General features: G+C 43.0%; 1 protein-coding gene across 1 annotated transcript in view; it reads left to right on the top strand.

Moving 5' to 3' along the window:
* Positions 1-17,128: 17,128 nt before the first annotated feature.
* The window catches only part of LOC126203443 (cell division control protein 42 homolog), a 642,248-nt gene continuing 641,977 nt past the window's right edge, over positions 17,129-17,399 (top strand). Inside the window, exon 1 of the mRNA XM_049937761.1 lies at positions 17,129-17,376. Coding sequence (XP_049793718.1) covers positions 17,145-17,376 — 232 coding nt within the window. The 5' untranslated portion in view covers positions 17,129-17,144. The remainder of the gene's footprint in view (positions 17,377-17,399) is intronic.

The raw sequence follows: 17,399 nt of genomic DNA, 5'->3' as shown, positions 1-17,399 counted from the left end.
GCTCTTACGTCGGTTGTGTTAATGATGTGACTTTTCTGAAACCGAAAAACGGTGATCGTTCTCTGGGCATGCCGTGTTGCAATCTCTGCATAAAAAACTCCAGAAACGTTAGACACAATCAGCACCCAGACTTACTAACATCATTCACTATCTATAGGAACGGATTTTTTCTATGTTGGAAATACAGAACATTCTGGAGCACTGAACCAACACCGACTCAAAGGAAGGCTTCGGCGCTTGTTGGTGACGTCACGTCAGCTAGGCACGGCGAACGCCAGGCCTGTTGCAGACAGAAACGCCTGTGCGTGCTTATCACTATAAATCTCTTATTTTTGGACAAAATGTTTGGTATTGTTTTGGATTCTGCAGTTTTATTTAGATGAAAGATTTTCTTACTATCGTAAAGCTACAAATGAAGATCATAGTTCTGTATTACTGAATCCTGTAGAAACAAACGTAGATCAATATGAGAAGATGCTTTGCCCCATTGCAAGCTTCGGAAATTTTACATTCAAGTAACTATATTTACTTGATCCATTTTGTTATCGAAATTTACCCCAACCCCCTTAGAATGGACTCGTTTCTTTTATTTATTTTCGTTTGACATCGTCACTAGAAATGTGATCTAATTTCCATGTGTAAATGTCCAACTGTTGCCAGTCATTAGATTACAGTACTTTTCAACGAAAGGAATTCTAAACAGGAAACAAAATAGCTTCATACATCGAAAATACTGCTGAGCTTAAACTCTTTCAAACGTTCACATTAGGAAAGATAAATATTCCCCTCTTGCAACTGAAAGGAGAAACTTTATAAGATAAAAAAATTTTATTTGATAATACAAGTATCTCTGTTTTTCCTCTTCTTCTGTCCCCCACCCCCTCCCCCAATCGCAAGATATTTCATTAACATTCAGTGCTCCTCACCCCATAGTCAACCAAGATACCTAAAGAAGAGCACCAATATGTTCACAGTTTCTAGTAAAAGCAACCCAGTACAAACGTAACTTCCTCAGATTTACAAATAAGGTAAAGAAGCACGAATTCTGTTGCTGCTGGACTATGAAGTGGTTTTTGTATGCCAATCCTTAAAACAGGCGGACATTTAAGTTCAGGAGCACACTGTTTGTTAAGAAGTGTAATGAATTGCACAATTAATTGATTGCAGAAATCTCTCAGAACAATGTGTGTTAGTCAACTACCGCCAATAGTTTCACATTTTCCTGTGTCAGAGAGGGAGACACCACCATTATGAGTATGCCTGCAGCAGACCTGGCGTTCGCCGTGCCTAGCTGACGTGACGTCACGAACAAGCGCCGAGGCCTTCCTTTGAGTCGGTGTTGACTGAACTCGTATAGTGTGCAGGAGTCATGTAAAAGTGTGGAGGACGCATTTATCCAGCAATAGATGTTAAAGTGGTGTTAACTGGGCATCTGAGTAGTAGCAGCTTTTATCAGCAGTTGTGGGTAGACTGGCTGTTACTGGCAGCTGTGCTCGCATGTCATAGCTTTGTTATTGTGGCTGATGGTGAGCAATTAGGTTGTGGTGAGCAATTAGGTTGAGCTGCCCTCATTTGTCCCGGTAAGCACAGCAAGTTATGTACTGCCCCCCCCCCCTCCCCACCACCTCTCCTGCTTTGCAGCAGCACGCACGGTGTCACTGCTGACCACTACATGCAGAGGAGCCCGGTCTGGAGTGCACACCTATGCATCGTGGTACTGAAGTAAGTCAGGATCATACAGTGTGGACATTATGCAAGACATGTAAAAATATTTTCACATAGTATATGTTCATTGATGTAAAAAAAAAATGTTCCATCAATTACTTCACACTCTAAGGGGTCCACTTCTTCTTCTTCTAGTTTTTTTTTTTCAAAGTAGGTTATGTCTTTCTCTGGGTTAAAGCTATCTCCATATCAAGTTTCATCGAAATCGGGTTGGTTTAACCGTTTGGTCGTGAAAACGCGTAACAGAGTTACTTTCACATTTAATAAAATTAGTACACACGTACAGATTAGCCTCGTTGAGGACTGTATAAACATTGTATTTACTATATCGAATCATTATACAGGGTGTTACAAAAAGGTACGGCCAAACTTAACTTTCCGGAAACATTCCTCACACACAAATAAAGAAAAGATGTTATGTGGACATATGTCTGGAAACGATTAATTTCCATGTTAGAGCTCATTTCAGTTTCGTCAGTATGTACTATACTTTCTCGATTCACCGCCAGTTGGCCCAATTGAAGGAAGTTAATGTTGACTTCGGTGCTTGTGTTGACATGCGACTCATTGCTCTACAGTACTAGCATCAAGCACATCAGTACGTAGCATCAACAGGTTAGTGGTCATCACGAACGTGGTTTTGCAGTCAGTGCAATGTTTACAAATGCGGAGTTGGTAGATGCCCATTTGATGTACGGATTATCACAGGGCAATAGCCGTGGCGCGGTACGTTTGTATCGAGACAGATTTCCAAAACGAAGGTGTCCCGACAGGAAGACGTTCGAAGCAATTGATCGGCGTCTTAGGGAGCACGGAACATTCCAGCCTATGACTCGCGACTGGGGAAGACCTAGAACGACGAGGACACCTGCAATGGTCGTGGCAATTCTTCGTGCAGTTGACGATAACCCTAATGTCAGCGTCAGAGAAGTTGCTGCTGTACAAGGTAACGTTGACCACGTCACTGTATGGAGAGTGCTACGGGAGAACCAGTTGTTTCCGTACCATGTACAGCGTTTGCAGGCACTATCAGCAGCTGATTGGCCTCCACGGGTACATTTCTGCAAATGGTTCATCTAACAATGTGTCAATCCTCATTTCAGTACAAATGTTCTCTTTACGGGTGAGGCTTCATTCCAACGTGATCAAATTGTAAATTTTCACAATCAACATGTGTGGGCTGACGAGAATCCGCACGCAATTGTGCAATCACGTCATCAACACAGATTTTCTGTGAACGTTTGGGCAGGCATTGTTGGTGATGTCTTGATTGGGCCCCATGTTCTTCCACCTACGCTCAATGGAGCACGTTATCATGATTTCATACGGGGTACTCTACCTGTGCTGCTAGAACATGTGCCTTTACAAGTACGACACAACATGTGGTTCATGCACGATGGAGCACCTGCACATTTCAGTCGAAGTGTTCGTACACTTCTCAACAACAGATTCGGTGACCGATGGATTGGTAGAGGCGGACCAATTACAAGGCCTCTACGCTCTCCTGACCTCAACCCTCTTGACTTTCATTTATGGGGGCATTTGAAAGCTCTTGTCTACGCAACCCCGGTACCAAATGTAGAGACTCTTCGTGCTCGTATTGTGGACGACTGTGATACAATACGCCATTCTCCAGGGCTGCATCAGCGCATCAGGGATTCCATGCGACGGAGGGTGGATGCACGTATCCTCGCTAACGGAGGACATTTTGAACATTTCCTGTAACAAAGTGCTTGAGTCACGCTGGTACGTTCTGTTGCTGTGTGTTTCCATTCCATGATTAATGTGATTTGAAGAGAAGTAATAAAATGAGCTCTAACATGGAAAGTAAGCGTTTCCGGACACATGTCCACCTAACATATTTTCTTTCTTTGTGTGTGAGGAATGTTTCCTGAAAGTTTGGCCGTACCTTTTTGTAACACCCTGTATTCTTTAAATTAGATAAAACTTTATATCACGGTATGTCTTTCTTTCTTAATTCGATTTTGATGAAGTGAGCCCTACATGTTGGCTCATGCTATGATCAAGTTATCTTTTAAAACACCATGAAAATTCATCTAGTAGTTTTGGAGATCTGTGTTTTCAAACAGACAGGCAGGGCGGTTCCAGATAAAACTCGAAATCATGATATCTTTTCTTTCCGTGATATGTTTTTGGTAAAACACTACCTGTACCTTGCTCCAAACTACGCTCATGTTATCTGCAAAAAACAACTGAAAAATCGTACTGGTAGGTTTGGAGATTAGCGTGTTCAAACAGACGGAAATGAAGGTTTTCAGTTTTATTTTTCCTACAGAACATATAAATTACCGTAGGAATCTGGCGACTGATATTACTTGTTCAATGTATGGAATTCAGTGTGGAAGCTCTATAACTGTACCGTCTCGTTTGCTTGGCCACAGTAGTTCGACAACTTTTTACCAACAGAAAGAAGTAAGTTGCTGCCGTCGATGTGCTTCTTCGCTAGTGATGTTTTGTAAAGTAAATCCTGCGTGGTAAGTGGAGTTCTTGTGTTGAGACTCCCCTCAGCCGTAGCCGGCACGTGTTCCTCGTCCCCAGTGTGGTTGCGCCTGCAAGAAACACCGTGAGGCGGGATGGGTGGAACATATGGTGAGACACAGACAGCCTTCCGCATGCGGCTCGACTCGGTAGAGACTGCTGAAAACTACTTTACTGCTCGACTGTTTAGCGAGTGATCGCTACCACGCTCTGTACAAAGGAGCAACTAAAGTTGCAGTTCAGTGACACATGAATGATCTTTAGTGCATCGCTATTTCCAATACAGAAAATTGCACGAATTCCTAAATCACGTCGCGTAATCGATACGAATGAAGCATACTTATTAATTTATTAGCAAGATCTTCTACTATAGAACAAAATGTAAAACACAATGCAGTCACTGTTATGAAGAAAGTTACATTAGCTTTTTTCATCATTCTGTACACTAACGTGAAAGTGTATGAAACCCACCTATAAAGAAAGGATAAAAGCGGAGCGAAGACGAATGAGAACTAATTCAAGCCACAGTAGGAGCTGCAAATGGGAAAATTAACTGGCGTAAAGACTTCCTCTCATGGAACGACAAAATGTACAGTGTGGAATTCCACGTTCACCTACACTAAAACCAAACTCCGTCCGAACAGGCAGTGGAAGATGCAACGGTACCGACCGGCCGGCGTGTCATCCTCAGCCCCCAGGTGTCACTGGATGCGGCTATCCAGCATAAAATAAAGAATTTGACATGTTTAATTTTTGCCTCGAGCAGAAGAACGTGGCCAATCAGATGCGACATCGCTTTACGTTACACGCAGAACATCATATTTGCTGGATTTTCTTTCTCTTAGAGCACATGATATGAAAATAAGCTGTTTCAGAGCATCAGGAAAATGATGATATCTCGAGAACTTCATTAAGATCGGATTAAGAAAAAAAGATATAACATGATTTAAAGTTTTATCTCGTTTGAAGAATATAACGAATATAACGAGATTTAGGGACACACATGTATTTTACTCTTTCAAATGGTTCAGAGCACTATGGGACTTAACATATGAGGTCATCAGTCCCCTAGAACTTAGAACTACTTAAACCTAACTAACCTAAGGACACATCCACGCCCGAGGCAGGATTCGAACCAGGGACCGTAGTAAAAAAATGGTTCAAATGGCTCTGAGCACTATGGGACTTAACATCAGAGGTCATCAGTCCCCTAGAACTTAGAACTACTTAAACCTAACTAACCTAATGACATCACACACAACCATGCCCGAGGCAGGACTCGAACCTGCGACCGTAGCGGTCGCGCGGTTCCAGACTGCAGCACCTAGAACCGCTCGGCCGGACCGTAGCAGTCACGCGGTTCCGGACTGAAGCGCCTAGAACCGCTCGGCCACCGCGGCCAGCTTGTACTCTTTACTCTTTGACGCTTCAGCTTATCACATTTTTGAAAATGCTTTTATTGGTTGATACGTACCACGTGATACGATTCGATATAGTGACTACAATGCTTACACAACCCTCAACGTGCATAATCTGTTCCAGTGTATTAATATTATGAAATGTGAATGAGCTGTGTTACGTTTTCACGACTAAACTGCTGAACCGAATTCATGAAATTTGATATAGATGGCTTTAACCTAGGAAAGAACATAGCTTACTTTGAAAAGTAAAAAAAGAATAAAATAAAATAAACAATAAAAAATAAAGAAGTCAATTCCTACGAATGCGAAGTAGGTGATACACCAGTGAACATAAACTAAGTAAAAGCATTATTACGTCTCTTGCATAATGTCCAAATTACAGGGTTATTACAAATGATTGAAGCGATTTCACAGCTCTACAATAACTTTATTATTTGAGATATTTTCACAATGTTTTGCATACACATACAAGAACTCAAAAAGTTTTTTTAGGCATTCACAAATGTTCGATATGTGCCCCTTTAGTGATTCGGCAGACATGAAGCCGATAATGAAGTAGCCGGCCGGAGTGGCCGAGCGGTTAAAGGCGCTACAGTCTGGAACCGCACGACCGCTACGGTCGCAGGTTCGAATCCTGCCTCGGGCATGGATGTGTGTGATGTCCTTAGGTTAGTTAGGTTTAAGTAGTTCTAAGTTCTAGGGGACTTATGACCACAGCAGTTGAGTCCCATAGTGCTCAGAGCCATTTGAACCATTTGAGCCAATGCTGCTGCAGAGCAGTGGGTGGGGGGAGGGGGGAGGCAGAACATCACTTTCTGTGCTTACTAGAACAGGCAGACATTTGAGCGCAGCTGACATTATTACGTGTACAGCAGCCAACTTCCTCGACATCACTCACAATAACAAAACTATTGACATGCGAGCACAGCAGCCAGTAGCAGTTAGTCTATCCACAAATGCTGATAGAAGCTGCAACTAGGCAGATGCTCACAAGGGAACCTCCCCATCGCACCCCCCTCAGATTTAGTTATAAGTTGCCACAGTGGATAGACCTTGAAAAACTGAACACAGATCAATCGAGAAAACAGGAAGAAGTTGTGTGGAACTATGAAAAAATAAGCAAAATATACAAACTGAGTAGTCCATGCGCAAGATAAGCAACATTAAGGACCGACACAGCACAGGAGCGCCGTGGTCCCGTGGTTAGCGTGAGCAGCTGCGGAACTAGGAGTCCTTGGTTCAAGTCTTCCTTCGAGCAAAAAGTTTAATTTTTTATTTTCAGACAATTATCAAAGTTCAGGTACTCACACATAATCAACTTCGCTCTCCAAAATTCCAGGACATGTTCAGATTTGCTTGGACATATGCAGGATTTGACGGTCTACACACGGAAAAATTTGAAAACGTAAAAAAACATATGTTTTGACAGAGCACAGGGAGAAGTGTGCGAGTGTGAGACTTTTGGATTCATTTGTTGCAGTTTATGTGACAAACTCTTATGTTTTCATCACTTTTTTTGGAGTAATTATCACATCCACAAGAAAACCTAAATCGGGCAACGTAGAAGAATCTTTTTACCCATTCGCCAAGTGTACAAGTTAGGTGGGTCGACTACATATTCCTGTCATGTGACGCACATGCCGTCACCAGTGTCGTATAGAATATATCAGACGTGTTTTCCTGTGGAGGAATCGGTTGACCTATGAACTTGCGATCAAATGTTTTCGGTTCCTATTGGAGAGGCACGTCCTTTCGTCTACTAATCGCACGGTTTTGCGGTGCGGTCGCAAGCACAGACACTAAACTTATTACAGTGAACAGAGACGTCAGTGAACGAACGGACAGATCATAACTTTGCTAAAATATAGAAAAATTTCTTGCTTGAGAGGAGACTTGAACCAAGGACCTCTTATTCCTCAGCTGCTCACGCTAACCACGGGACCGCAGCGCTCCAGTGCTGTATCGGTCCTTGATGTTGCTTATCTTGCGCATGGACTACTCAGTTTGTATATTTTGCTTATTTTTTCATAGTTCCACACAACTTCTTCCTGTTTTCTCGATTGATCTGTGTTCAGTTTTTCAAGGTCTATCCACTGTGGCAACGTATAACTAAATCTGAGGGGGGTGCGATGGGGAGGTTCCCTTGTCAGTTAACACCGCTTTAATATCTATTGCTGGATAGATGCCTCCTCCACACTCCTGCATACTATACGTGTCCAGTGCACCACAATATTCGGTATTTTCAATACAGAAAAAATCCATTCCTATACATGATGAATGATGGTAGTAAGTCTAGGCTGCTGGTTGTGTCTAACGTTTCTGGAGTTTTTCATGCGGAGATTGCAACACAGCATACCCAGAGAACGATCGCTTGAACATTATTGTCGTTTTTCGGACTTTGAGAAAAGTCACATCATTAACATGACCGGCATGGGAACATCATACCTGCATATCGCACAGACAGTTGGTTCTAGTAAAATGACTGCAAGACTCGTCGTGACGAGACGGTCTCAGTACAACAGTTTGGCAAGAAGAAAAGCGTGGGTCTATCCACAACAACTACACCACAAGAAGGTCGTGGAATATATGGAGGGCAACAGTTGAAATCCAGATGGAGGTTACACCACGAACCATTGGGAACAGGCGGAAGTTAGTTGCCATGTGTATTCTGTATGGACACCATAACATAGATAACAGGGATTTGCGTGGTGTAGAGCCATAGTCAATAAGTGGTATTATGTGATATTCGGCTTTAGTATCGCTCCTGTCAGATCGGCAGCAACATGACCGAATACTTAGTGAGAGGTGGCACGCAGCAGCGATTTTCTAAAACAGAACCTCTCCGGCTTTTGACATCGTGATGTGGGGAGCTACTGGATACGACAACAATACGTTAGGCAATTGTTGAAAGCAGGATCAATGTTCGCTAGCATATGACAACAATGGTAAAATGTTTGTCATAACTTTCATGACCAGAGTGCCTAACGGCACATTCCAGCAGCATAAAGCAAGAGGACACACCACAGTTTACAGAATAAAAGCCTTTAGGAATGAAATTATCCTTGGCTGGCTTTCCAGATTCCTGATTTTTTACGCATAGAGCATTTGTAGAATGTGGTGGGAAGATGAATAATGTACTTTCAGAATAGATTTCTGCCAGCAGACTTTATGAACTGGCACGTCAGGTGTGTCAAGCAAGGAGAAAAATCCTGATGATGATATTTGGAGATTGTTTGCTTCCAAGCGTTAAGGAATAGAAGAGTATACCCGTGACCATAGAAGTCACACATCCTACCAGTTCCGAGAGGAATGAATTTTTAATCATTTAATACCCGTTACGTGATGAACACGCCCATAACATTTGATAAACATCGAACTGGTGCGTCATGGTGTAACACTTTCCATTTCTGTCCCTGTATTAGGTCGTCGTCTCTGTCAGTTCTTAGCTTCTAGTTTCCATAGCCCACCTACCATCCATTCGTCGAGCTATATGTCTGTCCACCGCAGTTTCACTTTCGAAGCAATTATAGTTACGTATCCCAATCTAGTCTATTCACTGGCCAATAAGTGTCGTACTGCCTCGCCTAGTAATTTCAAACTTGTTTACTCCTTATTGCTCACCAAGAAATCCTCAACTTTTTACTATTATGGTAGTTTACATCAGCCAGTATCTGCCTGAGATTGACTCATTACTTATGGCATGCAATTTGTCTGTTTAGCTACGTAAAATTAGTTAATCATTTACAGTTGCCACATTAATGTAACACAATGAGTCCTCTGAAAGAGAAAATACGCACATGAATCGAAACAGAAATGCTCTGGATCATAAAGGCATTGCTTCCATCCTACTTACAGGACTAGACAGCAATATTTCGACTGTGGATTGATTATGGAGCTGAAAAATGAGTGGGGATATCAACACACAAATCTACTATTTTGGCAGATAATGAAAAAGTATTCACAAACACAGAAATTCAAGTTGAACCTGCATACATTCTAAATGCATTTCAACGCACAATAATAAAAACACAAAAAAAGCCGACGATCGTGGGAGAAAACAGAGTAACAAGCTCGCCGTGGTTTTTTACGCACGCAGAATTTACCTGCATACTGAAACACTTCTTGCTTCGGTGGCGGTGACCTCAATGACCCACGGACGTGGTGTGCGAAAGAGAGTACCATTGTTCATGGAGACAGTTCCGAGGTACGTCTCTTTTTGAACTATCTCCACATTAACTAAGTTGACACGGAATGTTGTTACAGTTACCCTGTGCGTATAACATTAAACTAAATGCAGGCTAATTTAATATGGCTACCAGCAGTGAAACTTAAACATTTGTGCAGACAATATATACAATACACACATAGTGTGCAAAACAATATAACACACACATAATACACAAAAACCAAACTAACTCTCTGTATGCTCTCATGCACGCAGTGTGCAATAAACATTAATTTGCATACAGAGTATGTAATCACTCACACATGCACTCACAGATACATCACCTACACACATATGCTGCGATAAGTGGGTCATACTATTCTATATACACACACACATTTTTACCATATACATAACACACATGCAGACACTTTACCATCAAGGTAATAGTATGTGCCTGTTAGGGCTTCCATTCTATCTGCACAAATGACCCACTTATCACCATGTCACGAAAAACCAATTCTCAATTATGATACAGTGAGCACCTCGTGTCTTCGTTATTGAATACTGAATTGTTGCACCATATACAGGGAAGGAGATAACACACTGCCAAAATCGCCATACAGGATTTCAAGTAGTCATCAACTGTGAGAGCTATTGATGCCACACACTGCACACACTTTGCCTGCTTAAAGGTAGCTTCCGTGTGTGCACAGTAAGCATGCATTTTCAAACACAGTCCTATAAATTTCATAATCGACGACCGACTCACCTCCCCTTTCATCAAGCCTATAACCTCATTGTTTGTGGGTATTTAAATAGTTCGAATGGCTCTAAGCAGAACATATGAGGTCATCAGTTCCCTAGACTTAGAACTACTTAAACCTAACTAAGTACATCACACACATCCATGCCTGAGACACGATTCGAACCTGCAACAATAGCAGCAGCTAGGTTGCAAACTGAAGCGCCTGGAACCGCTCGGCCACAGCGGCCCACCATTTGCAGGTATTATGCGATAAGGATTATCAGCTGCCTATACCCCGTGGTCTACGGGTAGCGTCTTTGATTCATAATCAAAAACGTCTTCGGTCCCATGTTCGATCACCGCCACTGCCTAAATTTTGATAAATAATCAGCATTGGCGGCCGAAGACTACCGGCATAAGAAGTCAGCCTCATTCTCCCAACGGCCTTGTCAAAGAGGGTGGAGGAGCGGATAGAGGTTCAGGGCACTCTCTTGTCCTAGGGGTGGGAAATTGCCCCTAAATGCGGAAGAACCAGCAATGATCAATGACATGAGGATGCAGAAGGCAATGGAAACCACTGCATTAAAGACACGTAACGTGTATCCACAGGACATGTGGCCTGTAATTGAAGAAGTGTCATGATGATCTCTCCATTGGCAAAAGGTTCCGGAATAGTCCCCCATTCGGATCTCCGGGAGGAGACTGCCAAGGGGGAGGTTACCATGAGAAAAAGATTGAATAATCAACGAAAGGATAACGTTCTACGAGTCGGGGCGTGGAATGTCAGAAGCTTGAACGTGGTAGGGAAACTAGAAAATCTGAAAAGGGAAGTGCAAAGGCTCAATCTAGATATAGTAGGGGTCAGTGAAGTGAAGTGGAAGGAAGACAAGGATTTCTGGTCAGATGAGTATCGGGTAATATAAATAGCAGCATAAAATGGTATAACAGGTGTAGGATTCGTTATGAATAGGAAGGTAGGGCAGAGGGTGTGTTACTGTGACCGGGTTGTTCTAATCAGAATCGACAGCAGACCAACACCGACAACGATAGTTCAGGTATACATGCCGACGTCGCAAGCTGAAGATGAACAGATAGAGAAAGTGTATGAGGATATTGAAAGGGTAATGCAGTATGTAAAGGGGGACGAAAATCTAATAGTCATGGGCGACTGGAACGCAGTTGTAGGGGAAGGAGTAGAAGAAAATGTTACAGGAGAATATGGGCTTGGGACAAGGAATGAAAGAGGAGAAAGACTAATTGAGTTCTGTAACAAGTTTCAGCTAGTAATGGCGAATACCCTGTTCAAGAATCACAAGAGGAGGAGGTATACTAGGAAAAGGCCGGGAGATACGGGAAGATTTCAATTAGATTACATCATGGTCAGACAGAGATTCAGAAATCAGATACTGGATTGTAAGGCGTACCCAGGAGCAGATATAGACTCAGATCACAATATAGTAGTGATGAAGAGTAGGCTGAAGTTCAAGACATTAGTCAGGAAGAATCAATACGCAAAGAAGTGGGATACGGAAGCACTAAGGAATGACGAGATACGTTTGAAGTTCTCTAACGCTGTAGATACAGCAATAAGGAATAGCGCAGTAGGCAGTACAGTTGAAGAGGAATGGACATCTCTAAAAAGGGCAATCACAGAAGTTGGGAAGGAAAACATAGGTACAAAGAAGGTAGCTGCGAAGAAACCATGGGTAACAGAAGAAATACTTCAGTTGATTAATGAAAGGAGGAAGTACAAACGTGTTCCGGGAAAATCAGGAATACAGAAATACAAGTCGCTGAGGAATGAAATAAATAGGAAGTGCAGGGAAGCTAAGACGAAATGGCTGCAGGAAAAACGTGAAGACATCGAAAAAGATATGATTGTCGGAAGGACAGACTCAGCATACAGGAAAGTCAAAACAACCTTTGGTGACATTAAAAGCAACGGTGGTAACATTAAGAGTGCAACGGGAATTCCACTGTCAAATGCAGAGGAGAGACCAGAGAGGTGGAAAGAATACATTGAAAGCCTCTATGAGGGTGAACATTTGTCTGATGTGATAGAAGAAGAAACAGGAGTCGATTTAGAAGAGATAGGGGATCCAGTATTAGAATCGGAATTTAAAAGAGCGTTGAAGGACTTACGGTCAAATAAGGCAGAAGGGATAGATAACATTCCATCAGAATTTCTAAAATCATTGGGGGAAGTGGCAACAAAACGACTATTCACGTTGGTGTGTAGAATATGTGAGTTCTGGCGACATACCATCTGACTTTCGGGAAAGCATCATCCACACAATTCCGAAGACGGCAATAGCTGACAAGTGCGAGAATTATCGCACAATCAGCTTAACAGCTCATGCATCGAAGCTGCTTACAAGAATAATATACAGAAGAATGGAAAAGAAAATTGAGAATGCGCTAGGTGACGATCAGTTTGGCTTTAGGAAAAGTAAAGGGACGAGAGAGGCAATTCTGACGTTACGGCTAATAATGGAAGCAAGGCTAAAGAAAAATCAAGACACTTTCATAGGATTTGTCGACCTGGAAAAAGCGTTGGACAATATAAAATGGTGCAAGCTGTTCGAGATTCTGAAAAAAGTAGGGGTAAGCTATAGGGAGAGACGGGTCATATACAATATGTACAACAACCAAGAGGGAATAATAAGAGTGGACGATCAAGAACGAAGTGCTCGTATTAAGAAGGGTGTAAGACAAGGCTGTAGCCTTTCGCCCCTACTCTTCAATCCGTACATCGAGGAAGCAATGATGGAAATAAAAGAAAGGTTCAGGAGTGGAATTAAAATACAAGGTGAAGGGATATCAATGATACGATTCGCTGATGACATTGCTATCCCGAGTGAAAGTGAAGAAGAATTAAATGATCTGCCGAACGGAATGAACAGCCTAATGAGTACACAGTATGGTTTGAGAGTAAATCGGAGACAGACGAAGGTAATGAGAAGTAGTAGAAATGAGAACAGCGAGAAACTTAACATCAGGATTGATGGTCACGAAGTCAATGAAGTTAAGGAATTCTGCTACCTAGGCAGTAAAATAACCAATGACGGACGAGGCAAGGAAGACATCAAAAGCAGACTCGCTATGGCAAAAAAGGCATTTCTGGCCAAGAGAAGTCTACTAATATCAAATACCGGCCTTAATTTGAGGAAGAAATTTCTGAGGATGTACATCTGGAGTACAGCATTGTACGGTAGTGAAACATGGACTGTGGGAAAACCGGAACAGAAGAGAATCGAAGCATTTGAGATGTGGTGCTATAGACGAATGTGGATTGATAAGGTAAGGAATGAGGAGGTTCTACGCAGAATCGGAGAGGAAAGGAATATGTGGAAAACACTGATAAGGAGAAGGGACAGGATGATAGGACATCTGCTAAGACATGAGGGAATGACTTCCATGGTACTAGAGGGAGCTGTAGAGGGCAAAAACTGTAGAGGAAGACAGAGATTGGAATACGTCAAGCAAATAATTGAGGACGTAGGTTGCAAGTGCTACTCTGGGATGAAGAGGTTAGCACAGGAAAGGAATTTGTGGCGGGCCGCATCAAAACAGTCAGTAGACTGATAACCAAAAAAAAAAAAAAATTCAGATGTGTCGAATGTGTGATGGTGGCACCTTATTACTTCATATAAATTGCAACCCTTCACCTAGTAGATGAAGCTCTCCACATATACATAAAGGAAGTCTGTGACAGCGAAATGAGTTTTCACGAACTCATGTTGGTACTGGTACATGTGGAGTTCAGAGGGGTTTAATATACACATACCTGCATAAACACGTTTCATGAATTCTAGCGAGACGTTAGCCATTTCTAGGGTGATGAAATCTTTATTGAAGATTGTGGCCTATTTAAAATTTGGTCTGGTGTCTACAACGCCCCTCGCAATGGGTAACTAAGTGAATTTTGCAAGTTTGTATAATATGTTGATATTTTTGCAGAAAAATACATTATTAGTAAGTGTGTTAACATGTTTTTCAAATGCACACGTCACATGTCTTCTTTTGGTATTTAAATCAGTGCATTCCTTCAACCACGACGCTGTTTGAAGGAAATGGTGTGGGTGACTCCATCCAGTTGCGGCCCCAACTTGAGACTTCGCTGAGGATTCTGATGCTGTATTACGTACTTTGTTTTTCCCACCAGCGTTATCATCAGGTTGATGTGGGAACCGTTTTCCGGCACCCAGTGCTCTGGATACAGCGGAAAATCGCTGGGTGCCTAATGCAGACTACTAGGATACTTTATATCTATCTCCAAAACGCACCCCATTACACAAGCTGCCGGTGTATTTTTGGTTTTCTTACCTAGTCTAGCGATTTCCCTACCAGACTGCCATCGAAACCCTTCAGTAGCAGGGGATTGTTTCATAGGACCCTCATTTAAGTTGTTTACATCCAGATACATGATGTAACTGAAATAACCAGATACAGTGAACTGTTCATCCATATGTGTATTATTTGCTAGGTGTGCCTGTGGACACTGGTAGAGTCCCCTCGTTACCGAAGTGTGGCGGGCAAGCCTAGTAACGTGACGTCACAAGTTTGTTGCAGGGCCCGTATATCTCGTTGGCCCTGTCAAAACCGACGAGTAGAACCGTATGCTAGAATCTATATATATTATAAAGATAGATGTTCGTGTGTCTGTGTATTATGTATGTATGTTCTACATCTCCTAAACCACCGGATCGATTTCATCCAAATTTGGTACATTTATCACTTATTGTCTGGAAGTAATTGCTGCGGAGGTAAAAGCTACCTGTCAACCTAACAGGCTGGGGTGAGAATTAAAAGGCAGTAAATCGCGCACCTCACGAATACCCATACTTTATTCATCCAGTATTTGAGAATAAGACCACTGAGTAACTTGTAAAAAAACAGAATTTCAAAACTTTGCGAAACTTCTCGCTGACAGCCTCCAAAAATTGATGAGAGGAAGAAAGTTCGTCGCTAACTACATCTTCACTGTTCATGCAGTAAAACTTCTGCATGAAATATGGCGTTCAGTTTATTGTTTCTTAACTATCAATTGTATTCACGACTCATTTCGCAGACAGTATTCACATGTACCACTGAATGTACTAGCAAAATTATGTCATTGATGTCATTGTACAGCACATAGTTAAGCAACTATGACATTATAAACACTGACGTGTCAGTTTCAGAAATTGGAAATTTGTGGTAAGGCCTTTTGGGACCAAACTGCAGAGGTCATAGTTTCCTAAGCCTACACACTTAAAGAAACTTATACTGTGGACAACACACACACACACACACACCCGTGCCTGAGGAAGGACTCGAGCCTCCGACGGGGGGAGCCGCACGGACTGTGACAAGACACTTGAGACCACGGGGCACTGACGTTTCGATTAATTAGTTATTTACTACTGAGTCTATTCACATCACATTTCGTTGACACTAGCGACACACATTACTAGATGTACTTGAGAAATTATATCATTGCATGACACATAGTTCGGAGGATACGACATGGTGAACATTGACTGCAGTGCAAAATTCGCTAGAGATTGAGGTGAAATATGTGTGCAAATATGTGTGAAATATGTTAACTAAATGTGAAATGTATCTGATATGTGTGTACGCGTATATGGGCAAAGCCACAGGTAAAAATCTCATCCTAAACCACTGGAAAAAATGGAATCAAATTTCGTATAAATATTAGTTATGATCTGGAAAGAAATACTGTGAAGGTAAGGAGGGAAGTGGCGAGGAGGAGATAGACACAGGGGGAGGAGTTGTGTAAAGAGAGGTGGAGTGGTAAATGGACAAAGAGAGAGAGCAGAGGAGGAGACTGACAGAGAAATGAAAGAGAAGGGAACAGGCAGACAGAGGAGGAAGGAGAGTGAAACCAGGTAAGGAGGAAGAGATGGACAGGATCAGAGGGAGGAGGTGAAGGATAGAGAGAATGGGAACGAGGAGTTGGGAGGGGGAGGAGATGGAAAAAAGAAGGGGAGAAGGATGTGGACAGAGACAGAAGCAGAAGATGGACAGAGAGGAGAGGGTCAGATGGACGGAGAAAGAGGGAAGAGCAGACAAAGAGAAGTGGCGGAGGAAGTGAACATGAGACAGGAAAGGCAGATGTGGACAGAGAGAGGGAGAATGAGGAGACGGACTAATGTAAGGTTGGAATAAATACATACCTAGGCAAAGCCAGGTACTCAGCTAGTTTATGCATAAAATGCCCTTTGGGGACGGGATCATAAACCTCCTGACTCTCCCTTTGGAGTTAGGTCTGCTCTGCACTTTAGTATAAAAAAATTTGCTAGCGTGGAGTGTCTGTGCCTATTTTGAAGGCAGACAGTCTGCCTCCCTTTTGAAGTTTTCGAAGAAGGCTTCAAAACGACGCGCGATTGCTTTGCTTTGAATCTGATTTGTGCAGCGGTTCACGTGGCCGTAGTGCACAGCCCTGGCGACAGGTAGCGCTCGAGACGGCCGCCGCCTACCGCGCCGCAGGGCGGCGGCCGACGTAACTGAGGGCCGGCGGAGCGCGGCCACTCTTCAGACTGGCCGCGGCCGGCAGAAGTGAGTGCTCCGCTGTCGGGTTAGGATGCCGCCCTCGGCCATGGGCTGCACGAGTCCGCTCCTCAAACAGCAGCAGGACTCCGGCCCCGCGCCCGCACAGGAGGCACCGGCCGACAAGAAGAACCCCGACCCGGCGCGGCGCATAAAGTGCGTGCTCGTGGGCGACGGCGCCGTCGGCAAGACCTCGCTCGTCGTCAGCTACTCGACCAACGGCTTCCCAAGCGAGTACGTGCCCACCGCGTTCGACAACTACAACGGTGAGTTGTCACTCTGCGCCTTT

This window comes from Schistocerca nitens, chromosome 9 (genome assembly GCF_023898315.1).
Source record: "Schistocerca nitens isolate TAMUIC-IGC-003100 chromosome 9, iqSchNite1.1, whole genome shotgun sequence".
Lineage (NCBI taxonomy): Eukaryota > Metazoa > Arthropoda > Insecta > Orthoptera > Acrididae > Schistocerca > Schistocerca nitens.
This window is presented reverse-complemented; position numbering and strand designations above follow the sequence as displayed.